This window comes from Corticium candelabrum, chromosome 5 (genome assembly GCF_963422355.1).
Source record: "Corticium candelabrum chromosome 5, ooCorCand1.1, whole genome shotgun sequence".
Lineage (NCBI taxonomy): Eukaryota > Metazoa > Porifera > Homoscleromorpha > Homosclerophorida > Plakinidae > Corticium > Corticium candelabrum.
Window position 1 is genome coordinate 5,333,702 of NC_085089.1, and position 21,952 is coordinate 5,355,653.

At 40.1% G+C, this 21,952-nt stretch overlaps 1 protein-coding gene and 1 long non-coding RNA gene across 2 annotated transcripts; both read right to left on the reverse strand.

Annotated features, from left to right (window-relative positions):
* Positions 1 to 292: 292 nt before the first annotated feature.
* Positions 293 to 11,703, reverse strand: LOC134179470 (histone acetyltransferase KAT5-like). The gene is made up of 10 exons (XM_062646373.1): positions 11,684 to 11,703; positions 11,559 to 11,616; positions 11,421 to 11,489; positions 7,255 to 7,463; positions 4,613 to 4,858; positions 2,162 to 2,251; positions 1,959 to 2,099; positions 958 to 1,051; positions 735 to 897; positions 293 to 676 (listed from the first exon to the last, which is right to left on the reverse strand). Exons 2-10 carry the CDS (start codon positions 11,578 to 11,580, stop codon positions 460 to 462), a joined length of 1,251 nt encoding a protein of 416 aa, XP_062502357.1. The 5' UTR covers positions 11,581 to 11,616; positions 11,684 to 11,703; the 3' UTR covers positions 293 to 459.
* Positions 11,704 to 17,576: 5,873 nt separating this feature from the next.
* Positions 17,577 to 21,497, reverse strand: LOC134180525 (uncharacterized). Its single transcript, XR_009970014.1, has 4 exons — positions 21,345 to 21,497; positions 18,487 to 18,581; positions 18,305 to 18,426; positions 17,577 to 17,814 (listed from the first exon to the last, which is right to left on the reverse strand). It is a non-coding gene; the product is annotated as an uncharacterized LOC134180525 (long non-coding RNA).
* Between the last annotated feature and the right edge of the window lie 455 nt (positions 21,498 to 21,952).

Sequence of the window (21,952 nt, forward strand, 5' to 3'; positions counted from 1 at the left end):
AATAATTCTTGTAATTTTGTAATTTCTTTCATTGCTTTGTAAGTGAAGTGTGTGTGTGTGTGTGTGTGTGTGTGTGTGTGTGTGTGTGTGTGTGTGTGTGTGTGTGTGTGTGTGTGTGTGTGTGTGTGTGTGTGTGACTGACATAATATTATAGCTACAAATTGCTTGAAATCCAGTAAACATTTTGAACCATTACATTAACACCTGAACTTACCATGTTACATACACACACTTTGCCTATGCAAGAGTAACACACTCAAGAGAAGTACTAAATAAGAAAGACACAGAAATAAATTGAAACTCACCAACACTCCAGGCCCAGTTTCTGCTATTGCAATATTCCTACTATACAACTCTACAGCAACTACCAAATTCGGCTAAATACCATTACCATCCATTAAATTACCAACAAATATCAACAACTACATCGTACTGTACTGTACACTTAGATCCACCTGTCTACCACTTCCCTCGTTTCGCCCAATCTTTGGGTGTCCAGTGCAAATGCTTGGAGTCAATACGAACCTTCCGTTTTTCCATCGATCTCTGGTGACCTTCCAGCACTTCTTTTGATACATGTAGCACATATTGGCCCTTGTAGTAATGAATTGCATTGAGATGATGGAGAGTAGAGATTACATCCTCCTTCCTTACACTCGTCACCTCACATAACTCACTATTATACATAAAGCATTTGTGCAAGTCACAGTGTTTCACACACCACTGTACTGTACTTTATTGCAACTGATGGTGACGATCCATCATCTGCACGTGGAAGGCCAATAATGACCTCCAACAGAGTTTGAGTCCAGTAGCTTCGGTATGACAACAGCCCTAAGTCTGACAGTGGTTTTTCGGGGTGTCCACACTTTCCTTCAAATTTGGACAATTCATAGCCTATGCAAACACCAAGCAGACTGCATTCAAGTTACACCCACTGAACTAAACACAACTCACTGAATTCAATTAGAAGTTTGCCATAGCCTTTTCGCTGAAAAGGAGGAAGCACGAGAATGCACGCCACGTTGTAATCTTCTGTAGATTCCTTCTCCTACAAAGACATCCAAATGCAGAAATTAAGAAGTTTGTCCACCACAACAAATTTGTAAGTTTTTGAAAATGTTTGTTCAATACCAGCTGCAGAAATCACACAAAAACACCCTCTCCAAACTAGTAGGCAAACACAGCTTTCTTGCAAATTATGATAAAAAATTTCTTACTTCTAACCCTCAAGCAATACATACTATAGACACCACAGACTATCAAAACTTCCATTCCTTGTGTACGTTTAAAGTCATCTAGACAACCGTACCTAGCACTGTCTGGAATTACAGCATAACTAGACTGTTCGGCTGTTAATTTGGAATTCATGTTTAAGCATTTCTAATGTCTCCCAAACCTCGGCCAATTTGGTACAACTTGTAATGAAGAAGCACTAAAGTGCTAAACGCTTGGCTGCTAGCTTTAAGTAACATGCAGCTGCAGCCCACTTACTTTCTTGGTCACGTATCATGCAGTAGGCGAAGCAAGTCGTTCAGTCGTACGTCATATGATCGGCCTGCGCTACTGCACTGTACCCTAGCATTTCACGCCTCGGGTAACAAGTTAAGAGCTGCAAGAATACTAGACACTACACCCACAATGATGAACTCCAACTCTGTTAGCATTATAATCACCTACACGTCTACCCTTATCCCTCAATTTTTAGTTGTGACATCTCTGCATGACAATTTTGAGTGCAGCAGCCAGACCGTCAATCGCTGCTAGTAATGTAAGATTGCTTTCCATAAAAAAGACCTAATCATATGCCTCGATTTGTGTACCATTGCTGTCCAGTAAATGCTTTCATATTGGCATTAACCACACCACAACTCTTGTAATAATACCGTTTCTAATTACAATTCATCTCTTCTCGAAGATCATTGACCATGCAGTAAATTGCCAGGTATCAATGTTACCTTGGAAAAGTAGCCAACAGTATGAAAGCCATGACTGTCCATCTCTGTCATGACATAAAACAGGAATGGGTCTGTGTCATAGTAGAGAGTCTTGTGATCCAAAAAAAGCTTAGCAACTAGACATAGATTCTGGGCATACATCTGAAAACAAAGTCACTCAACTCAGCATACGTAACTTGCTTGTCTTAGTCCTCTTACTCTACCTTATTCTTGCGACCATCAATCTCAAACACTGACAAACTTCCTTTGCGATAGATCTCATTTCCTGGTGGATGGATGATAGTACATTTCGTCTAGAAAAGCACAATCAAGCTGAGCACGTAACTTGTTGTCATCTTGGCTGCATACAATCACCAAAATACTTCTAAATGTTTACATGTTCACACACAGACGCACACACACACACACACACACACACACGTGCACACACGCACGCACACACACACACTCACACACACACACACACACACACACACACAAACACAATCACACACACACACACACACACACACACACACACACACACACACACACACACACACACACACACACACACACACACACACACACTATGTGCTCCACAAAGTTTGATGTGGTCTATGTGGGCGTGATACCGTATTTCTTCTAATACAAGCCCACCACTTGTATTGTTTGGATAGGTCCATAGACTGGGCTTGTATCAGACGATAAGAAACTATTGAAAGATGTGCTTTTATTTTCCAAACTTCATACATAACAATGAACGTAATGACTCAAAAACACATCTGTGTATTTGGTCTAGTACTAGAAAATGTTTTTGAGTTGCCGCACTACCACTAAAACAGCAACATGTGTGCTTATTAGAAGGCGAGCATCTATTAATTGAAATGAGCCCCACACTGTGCATATATTAGAAAGTGTGAAATTATTAGAAAGATGTGTTTGCATTAGAAGAAATTCAGTACATATTTACTAAAACTTATGTATCACAATTCCCTAAACAAATCAGTTAACAATTCCTTTAACATTAAGATATAAATTATTACTAAACATTTATTTACTAGTAATTGAAGCTGTGTTCACACCGTCGCTTCCACAGCTATGAGCCTTCAAAGTCCTGAACACCACGCATGCTAGGGGTAATCGTCGCAAAGAATTACAAATAAACACGGTATTTTCTTGCTAGACGTGCTACCTGTAAAAAATTATCTAAAATAGTACATAGCGAATGCCATTTCGCATGACCGCAAAGTCGTAAATAGTCTGTAGTCAAAAGAGTTTATCGTATACGGGACATAAAATCTCTCATGGTTACATAATGTTAGATTAACCCATAAATATCGTAAAACCAAGAAAGTGATCGATTTTGGGTCAACAGTTGTAGACAGGTGAGTTCTGTTGATAATTTTCGAGAAGTCAATCCTAACAATAGCAAACATGACTTGCACTGTTCTGGTCTCTCATGAAAGTTTCACGCTGACAATTGGCTGTTCGTCCATTGTTTCTGGTTACCACGTACGACATAAAGGAAATACTGTTCCCTAATTGGACCACACAAAGAAGGCGTGACACATTCCTGCAGGGTGACAGACACAGTCACATAGTCCCCAGACCGGAAGTTGGTCCATCCCTAAACGTTTAGAGTACTCATAGCTGAAAACAGCAGGTCTCTCACAAACTTTAAACTGTTAAGTGTTTCCTGTGGAATAATTGGTAGTTACTTGTTATAGCACATAAGCTAAAATTGCTTGTGCATGCAACCAGATGATAAAACAGTTTAGGATTATGTCTGTGAGAGCAACATGATGACATGAGTAAGTACAGTTGTTCCTATTAAAGAACATTACATGGTCAATTATTTTCATCCAATTCTACCATCACAGGTGTCAAAAACACGTCCTTAGAGCAGCTTGATCAACTAGTTATCACCATGACAAAACACTACTAACAGTAAACCTATCAACAAGCTGTCAACCACTGAATCCTACCAAGACATCTCACACAAGAAATATACCAACAGCAATTGCGTGTGTGCAGCTCAGATTCACTGGTCCAGATTTGAGCTTGACCAAAATAAACATCGATGTGAGCATGCACAATGACAGTATGACTTGCTAGTATATACATCCTAGGACTACGTATCAATGACCCCGCAAGTGTTACAGTGCATGTGGTCCAGCAACTGTTTCCGAATTCTGCTCAATATCAGCATATTCTGTTTTAGTGTCCATTTTGTTATCTCACATTTGTACACAGAAAACTGCACATGCTCAAAATGTCGCGTAATCGCTATGTATTTATATTTAGATTGGTCGGCCCAGGTTTCGTGTCCAAATATCTGAGCATAAAAAAATTAGTTGGTCTGGACTAAGCCCTTGTCACATAAAGTTTTGCTCTCGCTACCCAATAAACATCAAAATAATAAAAGCAATGTTTACAATGATAAGATGGCAATGGTACCTGGTGAAAAAACAAACGAAAACACTACCACATTCCCCATTGGCATGTATGTAAGCATTATGCAGCAGTCTCTCTATCGGATGCAAAAGTCTGTACAATTCTAGCTCTACTAACAAAGTACCTACTATAGTGTAATTTCCTTACATTGAGGTCTATAAATGAAAGGTCTAAACAGGCAATGACATTACACACTTACATATAAACAATTTGCTCACCCTGTGCCTCTCAAGACACTTGCGTGACCTTACATATTTCAGGCAGAACTCGCATAAGTAAATGACAGGCTCTGAAGTTAGTTCGATTGGATACGGAGAAAAGTACCACGGTTTGATTCGATATCGACCCAATTCAATCATCTGAACATTCTTGATACGAGTTATCACATCATCATGAGACATACTACCACCGTGAGGCCGCAAACTGCCCGTTTTTGGTGGTGGAGGAGCATCACTGGAGTTTTCCTAAACACAACACAGTTGAAATCCTTGCAAATTGAGAATATTTACAAACAAACTTATGACACAACAAACACATTACAAACAAACAGCTGTACATACACAAGACCAGCATTTAGGTCTGTTGGCTGTATGCAGCCAGACATTTAGTCACACACAAACAGACAAACAGACAGGCACACAGACAGACAGACAGACAAAACATTGGAAAAATTGCTGCGCATATTAGTGGGGAGACGCTTCCCGACCAGATCTCACTAAGATCATGTGATGAAGATAGAAAGCTGAATTCGCGGCCAATACTGTCAATAGCATTTACAACGTTGCAATAGTAGTGTTTTAGCAAAAAGATTACCAGAACAGTTTGCAGAAATGACTCTGTAGATGATAGTTACAAATAGTAGATGATTGTTCATTAGGGATTTTCTTCTATGACCACTATGCCCATTTATCTTGGACTCTTAGTGATGCAGTCTTTCTTGTATTAGCACTGATGTTTACAATAAATGTTCTTTGACAGACAGACGGACAGACAGACATACAGACAAATACTTTATTCTCATATAAACTCTACTTGTACATATGCTAGGATTTTGTCAAAGTAAACCAGTCCTTGCAAACAACAAAGTCATAGATTAACTAACGAACTTGCCCTTGAATGTCAAAGTCAAATAATCTATCTAAATCAAAATAATTAGGTGACAATATTGAAAGTTTTCTGAGGACAACTTTGGACAGACAAACAGACAATGTAGCTTTCATGTATAAATACTTAGAGCATGTTCACACCAACATCTGGACTAACTATGATTAGGCTAACTATGATTAGGCCAACATCAACACAAGCACGTTCACACCGCTAACTATGATTAGTAAGTCACGTGGGCACGTGAATGTAATTAGCCTCGACAGTTTTCATCTGCCATATCCGGCAAGAATTTTCGTGAATTGTCTTGACAAATCCATTGCTTTAGATTTTGAAGAGAGAAACATTTTGTTTGCTTTCTCTGGCAGCTCCTTCCGGGACAACAGGAAGTTGTCACATGTACAGACACGCACGTAGTAGACATCTGCATGCGCTTCAGTATAGGTCGCCATGTTGTTGCTACGTTTGTACGTTTAAATATACAACACCACATCAGAAACATCGGCGGCATGCTCTTCTTGTATACTACCTCACGAGCCAAAGTCACATGCAACCACTAACGACACTAATGTGGTTGTAATACTACTCTTTACAGCGTTAGAATGGCGTTACACTAATCATGATTACGACCGGTGTGAACGAGTAGCATTAGTGCACTAACGCCAAACTAATCTTGATTAAGCCCAGTGTGAACACACTCCTAGACACATAGCCACACTGTCACAGACAGACAGACAGACAAACAGACATTCATTAGCCTGTAGTAGTGTTCATGTTTGAAATATATGAGGATTGACAGACAGACAGACAGACAAACAGACAAACAGACAGACAGACAAATTGTTTTATTGATTTACACTTTTTATATACAACAAGCAAATATTCAAAAATATACAAAACCACCTAAGTCCAGTACTCAATTCAGACCTAATAGGTTAAAAACTGAATGTCCCTATCTCTAAATTTGTCTATCTCTACTTGACCATGTGAGAGGTGAGATACTTTTTGTAAGATCGACAGAGAGAGAGACAGACAGAGAGACAGACAGACAGACAGAGTTCAAAAAATACTGGAGGACTCAATTCTCAATTTCGATGCAGCAATGCAATGCAAGACTGTTACTGCAGAAGATGAGCAGAGTCCAGTGAGTCCCCGTCCAGCAGCCAAAACAATGCCTAGTTTTTGAGTTTAGATGCAACCTCGTCAGGACTAATTGCCGGCTTGGCAGCTGTTTCCTAGGCTCATGTACAACGTAAATTTGCTTGTAGACCTTCCAAAATGTGCAAAATGAATCAAACAGCAGCCATTACGGGAAGAGCATGTCGGAGTACGCGAGGCACAATTTGTTAGACATTTCGCCTTCTTATTTTGCAACAATTCCAACATATTTCGAATCGCTTTTTCTGTTTGAGTAAGACTGTACAGCTACAAGACGAAAACTTCGGTATCGCTTTCCCTATATCAGAAGACAGTCACAACTCAGTTTTATGGTACCAGGACATAGTCAATCAAAAGCCCGTAGCTTATGTCAACTGTTTGACTCTGTAGTCGTAGTTAGGGCCTCTTGGGTCCAATTTACATCAGAACTTGCTGATTTTTAGCGTATTATAGACTGTAATAATGTCTTGTATAAGAAATATATGTATTGACAGACAGACAGACCTGTGTGTACGTATACACACAAACCAGAACACAAAAAGAAATCTCAATTGTTACTGTTCTAATTTGTAGGTCACACAATAACAACAGTCCTCACCTCATCTGCTCTGTCCAACATTCCCAATTTTCGTTTCCTATTCTGACTAACTTGTTTCCGAAATTGAGCATTAGGTTCTCTGTCTGGTGATGATGGTCGAGATCCTTTTGCGCTTCCAGACTGACTCTTCGGCTCTTTCTTTGCTGGTGGCTGCAGTTTTCCTAGATTCATTCTGTCAGGTGTCACCCACTCATCTAATCGTTTATTGTCTTACATAACAAAATTAAAGCCAATTAGTCCACAAAGCCAAAAACACCTGAAACAATTGATTTACTCTTACAATCTAAAGTGCATTCATGTGACCATCTGGCAATACTAAACAACCATGTCCAATGAAAAGACTAGACTTTAACAAGGGCATAACAAGCATTTTTGAAATGGTCAAGGCACCCTAGGAGGCGTGGTATGTCACGTGACAAAGCACAACTAGCATATGCTATTTCTACCAAAGTTCTTAGTCTGAGTTTCTGACTGTGCCATAAACTGGTCATGAACAACTTGAAAATACATACTATTTACTTCATCTCTTTGTGTACATAAAGCAGCATTAGATTACTAAAAAATGATACATTTAATCACCTATACCTAAACCAAAAGTTGCGGCAATCACCCGCTGGTGAAAGCCCATTTCCAAAAACTGGTCAAGCCATGCCCAACCCTCTTCTATGCCCTTGTTCTGTACATGTGCACTTCTACATCAAATCTCCACTTTACACACACACACACACACACACACACACACACACACACACACACACACACACACACACACACACACACACAACACACACACACACACACACACACTCACACACACACACACACACACACACAACACACACACACACACACACACACACACACACACACACACACACACACACACACACACACACACACACACACACACATTAGAGAGAGAAATAATATTATATTTTATAACAAACTACTAACAGACAAAACCGGCAAATCCCAAGCAATTACATCAGCGTCTAACATTAATCTACTTTGTATCATGCGAGCATTAAATTTCCACAAATTAACAGACAGTGTTGCATTAAATTAGAATACGCTTGCAGAGCGGAATATAAGGAAATTTTTTCGTCCGGACAAACAGGTTTGCCAAAGCCACGCCCATTCAGACCACGCCTATCCTAACAAATTTTGAGCCCACAAACAACACTTTATTTCTATTATTTGATATATATATACAAAGCATGACAATAACCAGAACAACTTTGAGACAACATACCTGCAAAGCAATCTTTTATTGCTTTACAGTAAAGTGAAAAAGATATGGAACCTCAAAAGACAAACTTGAAAGTGAACTATAATTATGTGAGACAATAGCAGAACATTAACAGGGAAACTTAGCACAACAATGTGCAAAATTGTACCTTCTGGAAAACTATTTGTAGACGCGGTCGTAGAGAATTATGCCACACGTCCCAGTCATCTAAACTAAAGCTGCTAGTGCTATCGTCTTGGGTCAACTCTCCAGTTTTCCTTGCTCTGTGTTGCTTTCTGAAACTTTGATTAGACAGCAGTTGGTCTTGCATCGTTCCCACCACAGCTGAATAGTGACGTCAGCGTGAAAGTCTTGAAGAGTCCTTCATGGTATACTTCCATAAGGTCAGACAAGATGGTGATGCTCATGCTGGTGCACCGGTCTGTCTTGATCAGTTTCAGCGATGAAAACATCCTTTCAACATGTGTGGTAGTTAAAGAGGAGACTAATACTATGTCTGGACAGGTGTGAACTACGTACCACACAAACTCATAGCACACCTTGCTGATGTGCAGATATTTTCTAGCATTTCAGACTACCTCCTCAACATGAAGAGCAAGAATATTAACCCCTTTGCTTTCCAATGGTTTAGCAAAACGAACAGCAACAGCTTCTACAGCTTTTCTATTAGTAACCTCTGCTGCTGCATTATCATCAACGTTTTCGTCTTCACTATCTTGCTCAGAAGTTTGAACATTAGGTTTTCTTTGCCATGTTTGGGTGTCAAGAAAGGCAACTATATGACAAAGAAGTTTTGGTGTCACACCAATCTAGTCGCTCCTTCATTTTATTATCAAGGCATACTAAATCGGTATTCACCTTTCTGCAGTTACGTAGTGTGCTGACAGAATAGTTTGCCAAACGGCTCCTTGAAAGAAACCGTTTAGGATCTTTCCAGAAGGACTGGAATTTTCAAAGAAACAGCAGTCACTGCTATGGCTTTAACAAGTTTGACAATGACAAGAAAGAAAACATTCACAAATCAGGATGTTTGATTACCATCTTGGGGACGATGGTTCTACCAATTCTTGTCCTCATATTTGGTGCTGTGCTACACGCATTCTAGGTGAAAATTTGTATTTTACAGCAACTAGTGTCTCAGTAACCCGTCTCACCACTTCACACAAAAGCTTACTGTCTATGACCCCATGAGTGTGAACTTTGAAAATCTGTAATATCTCCGCTGTTTTTGGGCCTTCAGCCCGGTTCACAGTACAACGCTGGCACGAGCGTCCTGGATGCTGACAATGAGCGAGCGTCAGCGTCACACTGTGAGCATGTCAGCGTCTGCGACGCTCGTACGACGCTTGCACGACACTGGAATAGAGAAAAGTTCTAATCAAGCGTCCTAGCCGGAAGTGACCAAGTGTCCGATGACATCACGTGCTCTGTTTCAACCAATCCAAAGTCAGTCACTGGACGTATCCGGGATATTCTATTCGTTCACATGGCATCGATCATTGATTCGTCAATGGAAGTGTGTGAGTGGTTTTCCCTGCGTTTGGCAAGTTCAGTCAAAGGAGTACAAGGACATAATAATAATAATTTATTTTTAAAACACCACATCTGGTGTAGTTCCCTCCTAATGGCAACCTAAAACATAAAATAAGGATGAAAGAAAACGCTTGATCGAGACTACGGCGCAGCAGTGCAACAAAAGCAAACGTCGTCGTCCATGTCTGTCGCAATACATTGTACACACGTGGTTACTTTGCAGCGCCAGACCACTGTCGCAGTGTGTTCTTTTTGCAATGGACGCTCGTCAGACACAATACTGTGAATGGTCCAGCGCCAGCGTCTTCGCTGACGCTCGTGTGAGCGTCTTGTCAGCGTCCAGGACGCTCGCAGGATGCTGTGCCAGCGTCGTACTGGGAACCGGGCTTTTGTGATGATCTCCAATGGTTAGAAACCACCAGGTCTGGCATCTGTTTACTACATTTTAAGCCCTTCCTACCAAAGGAAACCAAAAGATAACACTTTTTGCATATCAAGGACATATTAGCCAAGTAGAAATGGTTATTATCCAATTACCTGTGAGCTCAACAGATCATCAGCTGGAACCACTTAAGATAATTGGTGTAACATTCTCTAATAAGCACACCTGGTGTGACCTCTACCTCATTACTCACTTCCCAGTTCAGGCTTACCGGAGATAGAAAGATAGTAGATGCACCCCAAGAAAACATACTCTCTGATAGTGCACATAGTCTGACTTATGAGTGCCGGATCATGCCATTTGGGTGTTACCGTTCCAGTAGCCAATGTCCGGACAACACCATATATGGCCGGACATGGACTTGTTTTGACCGGACAATGTCCGGTGTCTGGGCGTTATATTCCCCTCTGCGCTTGTGTAAAAGGAATACTAGTCGCAGTCACTACTTTAGACGCAATAGTTTTAATAGTATCCAGACTAGCAGAAGTCCAACAACAATACGTTTCCACTGCTAGTGGGAAGAACAAGGCACCATTGTCAGCGACTGCTTCTTCGTACTTGAGATCTTTTTCAAGTTCAGCTGCTGCTGCAGCTGAACCAGCAGAATTTGCACTGCTGACAATATATATATATATATATATATATATATATATATATATATATATATATATATATATATATATATATATATATATATAACGTCAGATAATAATACAGTGTACTCACAATTGAACAATTACTGTAGTTATATCTCATAAAATAGTTACACAAATCAACAGAAAATGGCACTACAACACGCAGACAAACGTTACAAATTACTAAAAAACGCTTATATATTATACTGTACATTTGATGACAAAATGAGTGTCTGTATATAGTATTTTATTCATTAATTAATTGTGTTCCAGACAAATATGAAGCTGCTCAGTAACTTGTACGTACAATCAATGTAGTGCACGTAAAATTCTTTCTTGCTGCCGCTTTCTCGCTTGCTAAGAATTTCTGCCAGAGCTAAACGCAAATCGCAACATCACAGACAGACAGTGTGTCGTCACCAGCTCTCGAGCTACAGCAGCTTACGCCATTCGTCTGTATCGCTCATACGAACGGGAAGGCGACATCCTTCTATGACCTTGCGCTTTCAAAAGACAAAGCACAATCGATATCAACAAACGCGTTGACAAAACTACCAAAAACACACCGACCAACAACGACGCATCCGAGAAATCAGACGCCATTTTAATTGAAGTCCCGTATAACATAAAAGTCTCTAAATGGCTTTAAGAAATTTGTATATTTATATTCAATTATTACGCGTAATTTCTAATTAAATTTGGCTTAGTCACAAATTGCATTTAATTAATGAAAAATAAAATAATATTTGTAAAATAAATATTTTACATAAAATATAAAAATTGATATTTTATATGCCACCTTGTTAATTAAGGTCTTGTTCATTCATGCGCAAATTTCATGTTCTGAAACTACCCTAAACAATCTCACATCATGAAATGAAATCCTGCTGTCAATCAACATACATACATACATATTTTGCTATTAAATTCTACATCTTGAATCACCCTTTTTATCACTGTCGTCAACACCAAGCAGGCACCCAACTACACACTCAATCTCATTTGCAATCACATACATTTGTATAAATCTGAAAACTATCTCTAATTGTTGTCAGCTCAACATCTTATCAAACATTACTATCAACAGAATGTCGAAATACTATTATTTGATCATCAACACTACGAGCAGATCTCTACAATGCATAGCGAGTTGGTGCACGTCTCGAATACCACACTCTAATCAAACAAAAAGCACTGATGATGAGCACGACCACTATCAACACTTGGAGCAACCTTTCAACAAAACACAAACTGTTTAATGTCTATGCACAACATAATTCCATGTGTGGTGGTGTTGAGGTCAACAATCATACCTCATTCTGTTTCGAGAACCAAATAGACATGGGCAACAGTAGTGATCGCCGGTTTCGTCTGTGCAGCAGCATTCTGCACAACTAAAACACGATGTTAACACGAAAACATATACAATTATGACCAATCTTACTATCCATAACAGTTTTCATACGCATATACATCCTGAAACAAAACATCATAAAAACAACTTGGCATAGAACTGATTTTGACAACCCCAATATACTGATACAAACGTTTCGCTAAGTTAACAAACAAACAGATGAAGATGGACAGATAGCAACCAACGCTAGCATCCCACCAGCTGTTTGGTATCAAAATACATAGCAAGTGTATGTCTTGAATATCTTCTTGACTAGTGGGGTGTGTTTGATTAGTGTCTTGTCTCTGTTCAAATACTATACAACTAAGAGAAGCGACCAGTTTAAAATAATAGTAATAAAGTGATACATGCCTCTGACAGGGCTTCCCCAGACATCAACTCAATAGGAGTGTAATTAATATCAATTACCATTCAATTATTACTTAATAATTGATATTATTAACTGTTAATGTACATTATTTATTGATATTTATTTATTTACTATAATATTTATAATATAATTAATTATTTTATTGAATTCAAGAAACCATATGTAGCAAATCTAGTCTACAAGTGATCATGTTTCTACAGTGTATTTTAATTAAGTGGGAGAAGATTCTTCAACTGAAATCCTAATATAAATATTGGTGATACATTTCGCCATGATATGCAAAATCCCGTATGACCAGAGTAAATGTCGTTTCACGCATGTGTTAGAGACTGGTGTGCAGGCATTTGGCTTGGTACACAATACACATATATCAACAAGACAATCGCATCAACAAATAAACTGTAAGCAAGCTAAAGATAGCTTTCCCCCCTGTTCCCCTATGGGAAAACCCTGATATTCAAGACTGGTGTATGCAACACACACATATGCAATTCTTATTTATCATGCTGACAAGAACAAACTGAGCAATGTCCACAATGTTATACTAATGAAACACAGATTAAATACAAAATGACAGCATTGCATATGTCAAAAGTGTAATTTTCTGGTGCTTGTATTGCACACTACATTAACTTAATTAAGTTAATTGAACCATAATAGCTCACACTGAAACAACAGTAACTTATGCTTGATTAGTAACCTTGTCTAAATACCAGTAGTACTTATGGATCTGATCATATTCCTAGAAATAGAATACACAGCCAAAAATTAGATCGTTCTAAAGCCATCATAGACCTAGGGGGCGCTTCATGTTCCATCACTCAGACTCCTACGCTAGACTTATGTTTAGTGTACTGATGATGCTATATATACTGTGGCACCTTATCTGGTATCACTCTTAGGGAGAGTTCGAATACTAATTCCAGTTTGAAATGGAATTGTTGGAACTGCCACGACCACAGTTCAAATAATCCCAGCTCAGATGGTCAAACTGCTGAACTCTTCTGACAGTTCTAGAACTCTCAGAACTATCGAACACGATTTACAAATTACTCCCCATCAATTCCAGTTTTTAGTATTCGAATGAGCCCTTAGTTAAATTAGTAACAATTTTAAAGCATGCTCTTTACACTTCACTGCAGTTCTTGCTAAGTCAAAATTATAATAGTCTCTAACTCACAAATACTTCAGAAGCCATAACCATTGTCGACCCAACATTGTCTTCCATTGGGCATGCAGAGCATGCACCCTTCCTTTTAGCTCCAAGCCACTCCCACACTTATTGATATCATTGCACAGCTTTGGTCAGTGTTCAAAACTATCACAGGCAAAACACTGACTATGAACTCCCGAGAATATTACCAGATGATAAAGAACAGCTGATAACCTGTACACTGTTATCTTTAATTAATTAATTAAACCACCAAACCAAAGTTGGCAATATCTAATGCTATGATCTGCTGATCAACAACTATGATGAGGATATCAAAGTGGCAATTAGTTTTTCAGTGTTAAAGCCACGCCCATTCACCATGTTAATTACATCTGCCACAGATTGTCTGTGGCTAGTTTGTCTTCAAAGCTATCATATATTAACAGACAGACATGCAGGCAGGCTAGTTGGTGGACGGAAGAATTATTAGAAAGTTCAACATTATCAACAACAGTGAATTCCTCTAATACAGGAAACAATCAAGTCACTGCTGCCTTGTAGGGATCGATTCATCTCTCCAAGAAGAACAAAATCACTCCAACAATCTGATCTCATGTTGGGTTGTTGGTGTGCTTTTTAATGGCTGTGTTGAACTGGTTGTGCCAACGTCCACCCATAAATTAAAGCAAAATGACAAACAGACGTACATGCACAGCTTTCATTCATGGACATCCAGTACCAGTACTAGTAAGTAGAGTCTAGGACTCTAAGGTCCACAGCTGACAGGCAGAAGGAAGAATAGACGGTTAGACAATAAAACGAGTAGACGTGAAACGTAGGTCAAGATTTCCTCACCGTAAATAATTTGACTGCAACAAGTGACACGAAGACAGCAACCCACTGACCAGAACGCGACATGTCTGCTTCTGGACACAATAGAGTTTGCCTCACTGTTTAAATGTTTTTAATAAGCTACACAAAACGAGTCGAAAACTTTTCGGCTGACAGGGTCTCCGCTCAATTGGATTCAATGACAAGGGCTCGCATACACACCGAGGCTAGGCTCGTGCGTACAAGACCGATATTATCCGAGGCCCAGATATCCGGGCTAAGGCGACCGTACTGTACGACCGTACTAGACTCGATTAGCGCAGATGCAAATGAAGCTATTCCGACCAATAGACGAGAAGTAGTGTCATTACCGACTACTAGACGAACGTGATGTCAGTCATGCGCACTGTACGTGTCCACGACTTCTCAACACTGGTTCTAGCATACTGAAATGATGATGTGAGATATATAGTCAGTTAGATTAACGTCGTCGATCGTTAATTAATTAGGCGGACTGTCACTGTCTAGTGACTTAAAATTACAATTCTGCTTGAAGCGGAGTGACTCTCCCAAAATGTTTGGGGCTATAGTCTCCCCCAGCCTTCCCCAGTCTCCCCCATTTCCCCCCCAACGCTACGCCGGTGGACAGCTGATCCAGTTCAGGTAGCGTTTCCTAGATTAATTTAGGTCTTCAACCACATGAAGAATTGCATGGTGGAGCTCAACCAACCTCCACCAGCTGATCCATACTACGGCTGGATTAACTGGTGGAGGTTGGTTGAGCTCCATCAATTCTGCATGCAATGATGCATAGTTGAAGACATAACTCTAATGAAACGCTCTCTGTATAGATTCTAGTCATATACGTGTAAGGATACAGCACCGTGACAAATTAAACGTATCTTAGATTCTAGAGGGGTTGTATAATCACTCTCAATTGCCAGCAGTAACACTATACTGACTCTTTTACAGCTGGCGTCGCTCGTCGCACGCTAGGTTTGGCTTCAGTGTCGCGGTGACTGAACAGATGATGTGCATGGATTTTGATGTATGGTGTTGGCACCTGTCACAAGAGTTACGTCAGCTCGCTGCAACCAATCGGTGTCGAGAGGTGAGAGGCCGTCCAATGACCGTCGAATTTGTTGTCATTTGCGTTTTGACTAAATAGTGGTAGCAATTGACGTGTGGTCACTGGGGAGCCTGCCTGCTTAGATTGTCTACCCTGCTGATACTTCAGAATGCCAAGCGGAGCTGCCCGACGCAAGAAGACCGCAGGCGACACGAAATCAATGGAACCTCCGAGTATAGTATCAAATAAATCTTCAGGAAAAGGCGCTTCCGGGTCCCGTCGAAGTGGCACTCACAAGCGTCGCAAAGAGACCTTCTCTATTTACATTTACAAGGTCCTACGCCAAGTTCATCCGGACACGGGAATCAGCAGCAAAGCCATGAGCATTATGAACTCTTTCGTGAACGATGTCTTCGAGCGCATCGCTGCCGAGGCAGGCCGCTTGGCTCGCTACAACAAAAAGTGTACTGTGACCAGTAGAGAAATTCAGACCGCGGTACGCCTGCTACTGCCCGGTGAACTGGCGAAGCACGCTGTATCGGAGGGAACGAAAGCGGTTACCAAATATACGAGCAGCAAGCCGTGAAACGAAGTGAACTGAGTGCTCTGAATTCATGCAGAGCGTAGGACGCTGCAATGGACGAACTGCGACTAGACGTCTTGCTCTAGGGTACTTTCACACTGAACTTGCGTTGTTTAGACCATGACGGTTTGTTGCAGTTTAAATGCTGTGCATGAGCTTGCATGGTCTACACCCAGCGTGTTGCTGTTGCTTTACTTGATAAATTGCTATTTGCTAGCTAGCGGTTTCACAAATCTTGATCTACGTGTACTTTACTGTCAGTCTTTATGAGTCATGTCCAAGCGGACTTCATGCAGTGCGAACTCGCGCACAAACTCGATCAAATCACTTAGGCACGTCCCCATCATGCATGCACAGGAGGGATTAGCGATCTGCATGTATACTTGAACTTAGAAGTTAGATTCTAGGGATGGAATTCTTTATTCTCCACCAGCTAATCCGTTGAGGTTGTGGACCGCGCAAACGGGAAACCATTTCTTCCTACTGCTAGAAGCAAGATCACCCGTAAACTTGGAACTATTTGCACATTTTCCATATTACGCCGTTTCGCTCGAAAACAATCCGGATAATGATTTAGTAAACCACTACAGTCACATGAACACGTGACTAAACACTGCATGTAAACCTAAACTCTGATTTTACGCATCAGTGGGAGCAGAGCGCAGCAACCCAACGAAAAGACAACATTGGACTATTTACAACGACGGCCAGTCCGAGGTGAACCTGTTCTAGACAGTAAACAAGTCAGGTGCCCACCGTTTCGCCCTGAAATTTCATCTATGATCAGTCTATGCACTCTCAACTTCCCTTGTCCACGATACGTCTGTCAAATCCTTCGAAATCAATCCTTCCAGTTGATATGACAAAAGCTAGTATACAGCAAATGACCTGACAAAGCGCATTTTAGATACTGAGATTGCTAATACACTATTGCGGAACATGCAGATCCCCAAACTACAACTGGACGACCGCCAAAATGAAAATCCAACAGCAGTCTAAGACAACCAACCATTCTCTGACAAATAAATTCAACAATTCTACAGAGAACGGCTCTAAAAATCAACAATCCTGACTACATACCCATTCACCTTCAAGTATGTCATAAATGGATTGAAATACACCCATTCTACTTAGTGTTGTTGAGCAATCATCAAAAAGTATGAAAGTAATTCAGCAAGAGAAACTCAATTGCAATACCCAAACCCGGATAGCATTTGTTAATCAGTTCTCAAAGTGCTTGTATTGCTGGATGAAGTCATCTTGCATGGAATGCCACGCGACCTGGATAGAAAGAGCAGACACAAATTAGAAACCAAATGCTAGACAGCAGGCCTTGACAGGCTCCTAGCATATCCACAACAGAGAAACTTCAGCAATTGATACTGGCCCTCCTGTGCATACTCATTACTCGACAGTGTAAAACGGATTGACACAACTCGTGCATATTTATATAACATAAAAATTGCAAACCAAATAAAGATACTATGCCATTCATGATTACTGAATGAAGCTGTTGGACAAAGGTCAACAGCATTTTATTGTCTCACTATTCTACAAACACTCAAACATGTAAACTGTCCTCAACCATGCAAACATGCTATTGGCCAATATTCCACAAATCAAAGTCTGGAAAACATAACATGTAAGGATTATAAGAATACACTAAAAGAGTAAAAGGTCACAACATAGCAGAGCTAATCACAGCCACATCGTCCTTACTTAATTAAAGTGTGTGAAGGTTTGTGTACAATGCATCGAGACCCTCCTTTACCTAAAACATGTTTCCTGATACTCTTTGACATTTTCCCTCAGCTCTGCTTTATTTGATAGCCAACTTCTTCATACTTGACACCAGATGCGCCTAGGTCGATCTTCAATGCCATCAAACAATGCCTAAACAAAATAGAACATCAAGATCAATGTCTGACGTGATTCAAAACCATAACTGTTTACGCTCAGTAGGCATCCAAATGGTTCTCGTACCCTACATAGATTAGCAAAATCCTGTGTAGTCTCCAAAGCACTTATTTTTAATCTTGACAGCATATCTACAGAAAATACATGTCACACAGAACGCCACGGGACTCTCAGTAACAATACAATAAGAGTTAAAATGGAAAGTACAAACACCCGAATGCAGGGCAATTTCATGTCAACTACTGAGCAATTAGTTCACTACTATCTCTATCATCTCTCCATTAATACATTCCAACACGGAATACGACAAACGAATGCTCAAACAGCAAGAGCAGATATAGCAGTGCATGTGCAGGCATACTGTATGCAATCTATCTACAGCAACTTCAATAGTCTACCTATAGCAATATGAAATGAAACTAATCAAACTTCCTTCACTAGAGAAGAGTGTACAATATGTCATTAAATGAAGATGAACAAATAATAGTAAAAACAAAGATACACTCCATAAGATACTTCATTGCAAAATCAGAATAATGTACTGTATGTCATTTCGTTCTAACCTACTAGCTGAGTATATCACCCCAATGCTAAACTTATGGCTAGTGCATGACTCAAAATGATGATACTGTGGCACCTTTCACGCTTAGGGCACATTTGAATCCTAATTTCAGTTTGAACTGGAATTATTGGAACTGCCATGCCCACAGTTCCAACAATTCCAGCTCAGATGGTCGGTCAAACTGCTAGAACTCTTCTGACAGTTCTAGATCTCTCAAAACTATCAATCGAACATGAACTACAAACTATACTCCCCATCAATTCCAGTTCTAGTAGTATTCGTTTTTAGTAACAGTTTTAAAGCATGCTCTTTAAAGCATGCTCTTTACACTTTGCTGCAGTTCTTGCTAACCCAAACGATATAATTGCCTCTAACTCACAAAGATTTCAGAAGCCATAACCGTTGCCAACCCAACATTCTCTTCCATTGGCACAAAGAGTATGCACCCCTCTTTTTCACCCAAGCCAACTCCCACACTTATTGATCATTGCACAGCTTTGGTTAGTGTTCAAAACTATCACAAGCAAAACAGTGACCATGAACTCCCGAGAATATTACCAGACGACTAATAACAGCGGATAACCTGTACACATTATCTAATTAAACCCAGGGTCGTAGTCGGCAGTTTGGAAATGGTCTAGTTGAAAATTAGCAACCATATTACAAAAACATGAAGCAAGAAGCACCAGTACATTTGCTACATTTTATCCTTCATGAGATAGCATGTCCAATTTTATCTACTGATATTTTGAAATAGCTATGAGAAGAATCTTATCTTATTTGTCTGTCTGCGCATTTTGCATTTTGCGCATATACTGGTGCTTCTTGCTTCATGTTTTTGTAATGTATAGTCTTCCACGCGATAGACTTCCAATTATTTTAGTCTTTCGATCATATCTTGGTGGCAGTCCAAATCATAAGATGATCCAGCTTTGTCTGACCATTCTGCTCCTCAAACCCAACTTAGTAGAACTTTAGGTTACTACATTAGAATTAGGAAAAAGTAAACTTTTTGTACAACTATCCAGTATATATCCTTTTATGTAAGAATCAGATTTTACATTTAGGAAGAGTAAGATTCTCAGACTACCTTCAAGTTACTCATTCAAGACGTCTTATGAATGCATTCGCAGCGTGATTGCTGAACTTGATTTTTATAAAACTGGACAGCAGTGACAATTTAGACATGCAACATAGTCGTTCATGTCGTATAGTGGAAACGGTGCCAGGCATGAAACCATTGGGTTTGTGCAAGTACATGCATATGCAGCACAGGGTTAATTCCCCAAAGGTTGTCTTAGGAAACCTAAAGTTCATGGGGTGGTGAGGCTTATTGGGAGGCGACAGAAGCAACACAATCTGGTTCAACTTTTATCCACTATTTTAAAACCAGAATGAACGGGTCTGCGAGCAGTATGCATTCTGATCTGCAGGACTGCAAGCACTTGATAGGAGGCTGTCTACAAAGTGATTAAATAAAAATTTATTTAATCAGCTATACCCCATTTTGGAGGTTCTCTGAAAATGGTCTATTGGAGAAAGTACAAGTATTGAAAAGTGGTCTGGTTGAAACGGACAAACCAACCGGACCGATGGCTACATCCCTGAAACCACCAAATGAAAGTTGGCAAGACATAATGCTATAATCTATGTACTAATCAACAACTATGATGAAGATATCAAAGTTTTGCAATTAGTTTTTCATAGTGTTAAAGCCACGCCCATTCACCAATTTTGTGCCCCTTGTATGGTATTTAGATCTGCCACTGATTGTGCCTAGTTTGTCTTCAAAGCTATTGTATTAATTAACAGACAGGCATGCAGGCAGGCTGGTTGGCAGACGGAAGAAATATTAGAAACTTTAACATCATCAACTGTGAATTCCTCTACTACAGGAAACGACCAAGTCACTGCTGCCTTGCAGGGATCGCGTATATCGATTCATCTCTCCAAGACGAACAAACTCAATCCAACAACCTGATCTCATGTTGGGTTGTTAGTGTGCTTTCATGGTTGTGTTATTAGTGTGCTTTCATGGTTGTGTTGAATTGGTTGCCAACGTTCAATCATAAATTAATGAAAAATAACAAGCAGACATAGGATATATGTAGCCTCGTACCCGACCCTCTCGCGCCGTCGTGCCCGGTTCCCGTATAACAGGACAACGCCAGAGTATTATTATATGGGAACCGAACACGACGGCGCGAGAGGGTCTGGATCTAGATATGCACGTCTACGAACAGATCCAGGCAAAAGGAAAAACGGACGGCCAGACAAGACAACAAGCAAACGTGACGAGTGTCGAAGAATCACAAAGTCAAGATTTCCTCACCGTAATTACATAATTTGACTGCATCATTACACACAGACCAGAACGTGACATGTCTGCTTCTTTTATGACAGGCCACGGCCAAAAAGAGTTCGCGTCAATGTTTAATTGTTTTAAGCGACACAAAGCAAAGAAATTGAAAACTTTTTCCTCAGATCTTCGCCAAATTGAATTCAATAACAAGGTTGCATAGCCTCGGTATCCCAGACTGCTTTCTGCGTAGGTAGTGAGCGCGACCAAGTATTTTCGAGATAACAACTAGATCCCTATTGATGATTTAGCAATCAGAACAAGCAAATACCATCTCACAAAACTCTTCAACAGCACGATAAGAGTTCTGGACACATTTCACTACTGAATCTAGATAGACGGCTGAGACCGCACAGGGTAGACTAGCTCAGCGGCGTAGCCAGAGCAAAATTTTGGGGAGCTTAATTGTTAATATTAATTTGTTCAAATTAACTGTATATACGAATAGATTTACAAACTAACTTTGGTACTGTATAACTATGTGTACCTAGAATCACTCTGCTAGACTCTAGAAAAATAGATGAGCAACCACGCCCATAACTTTTGGGTACTGAACCCCCAAGAACCCCCGTATCTACGCC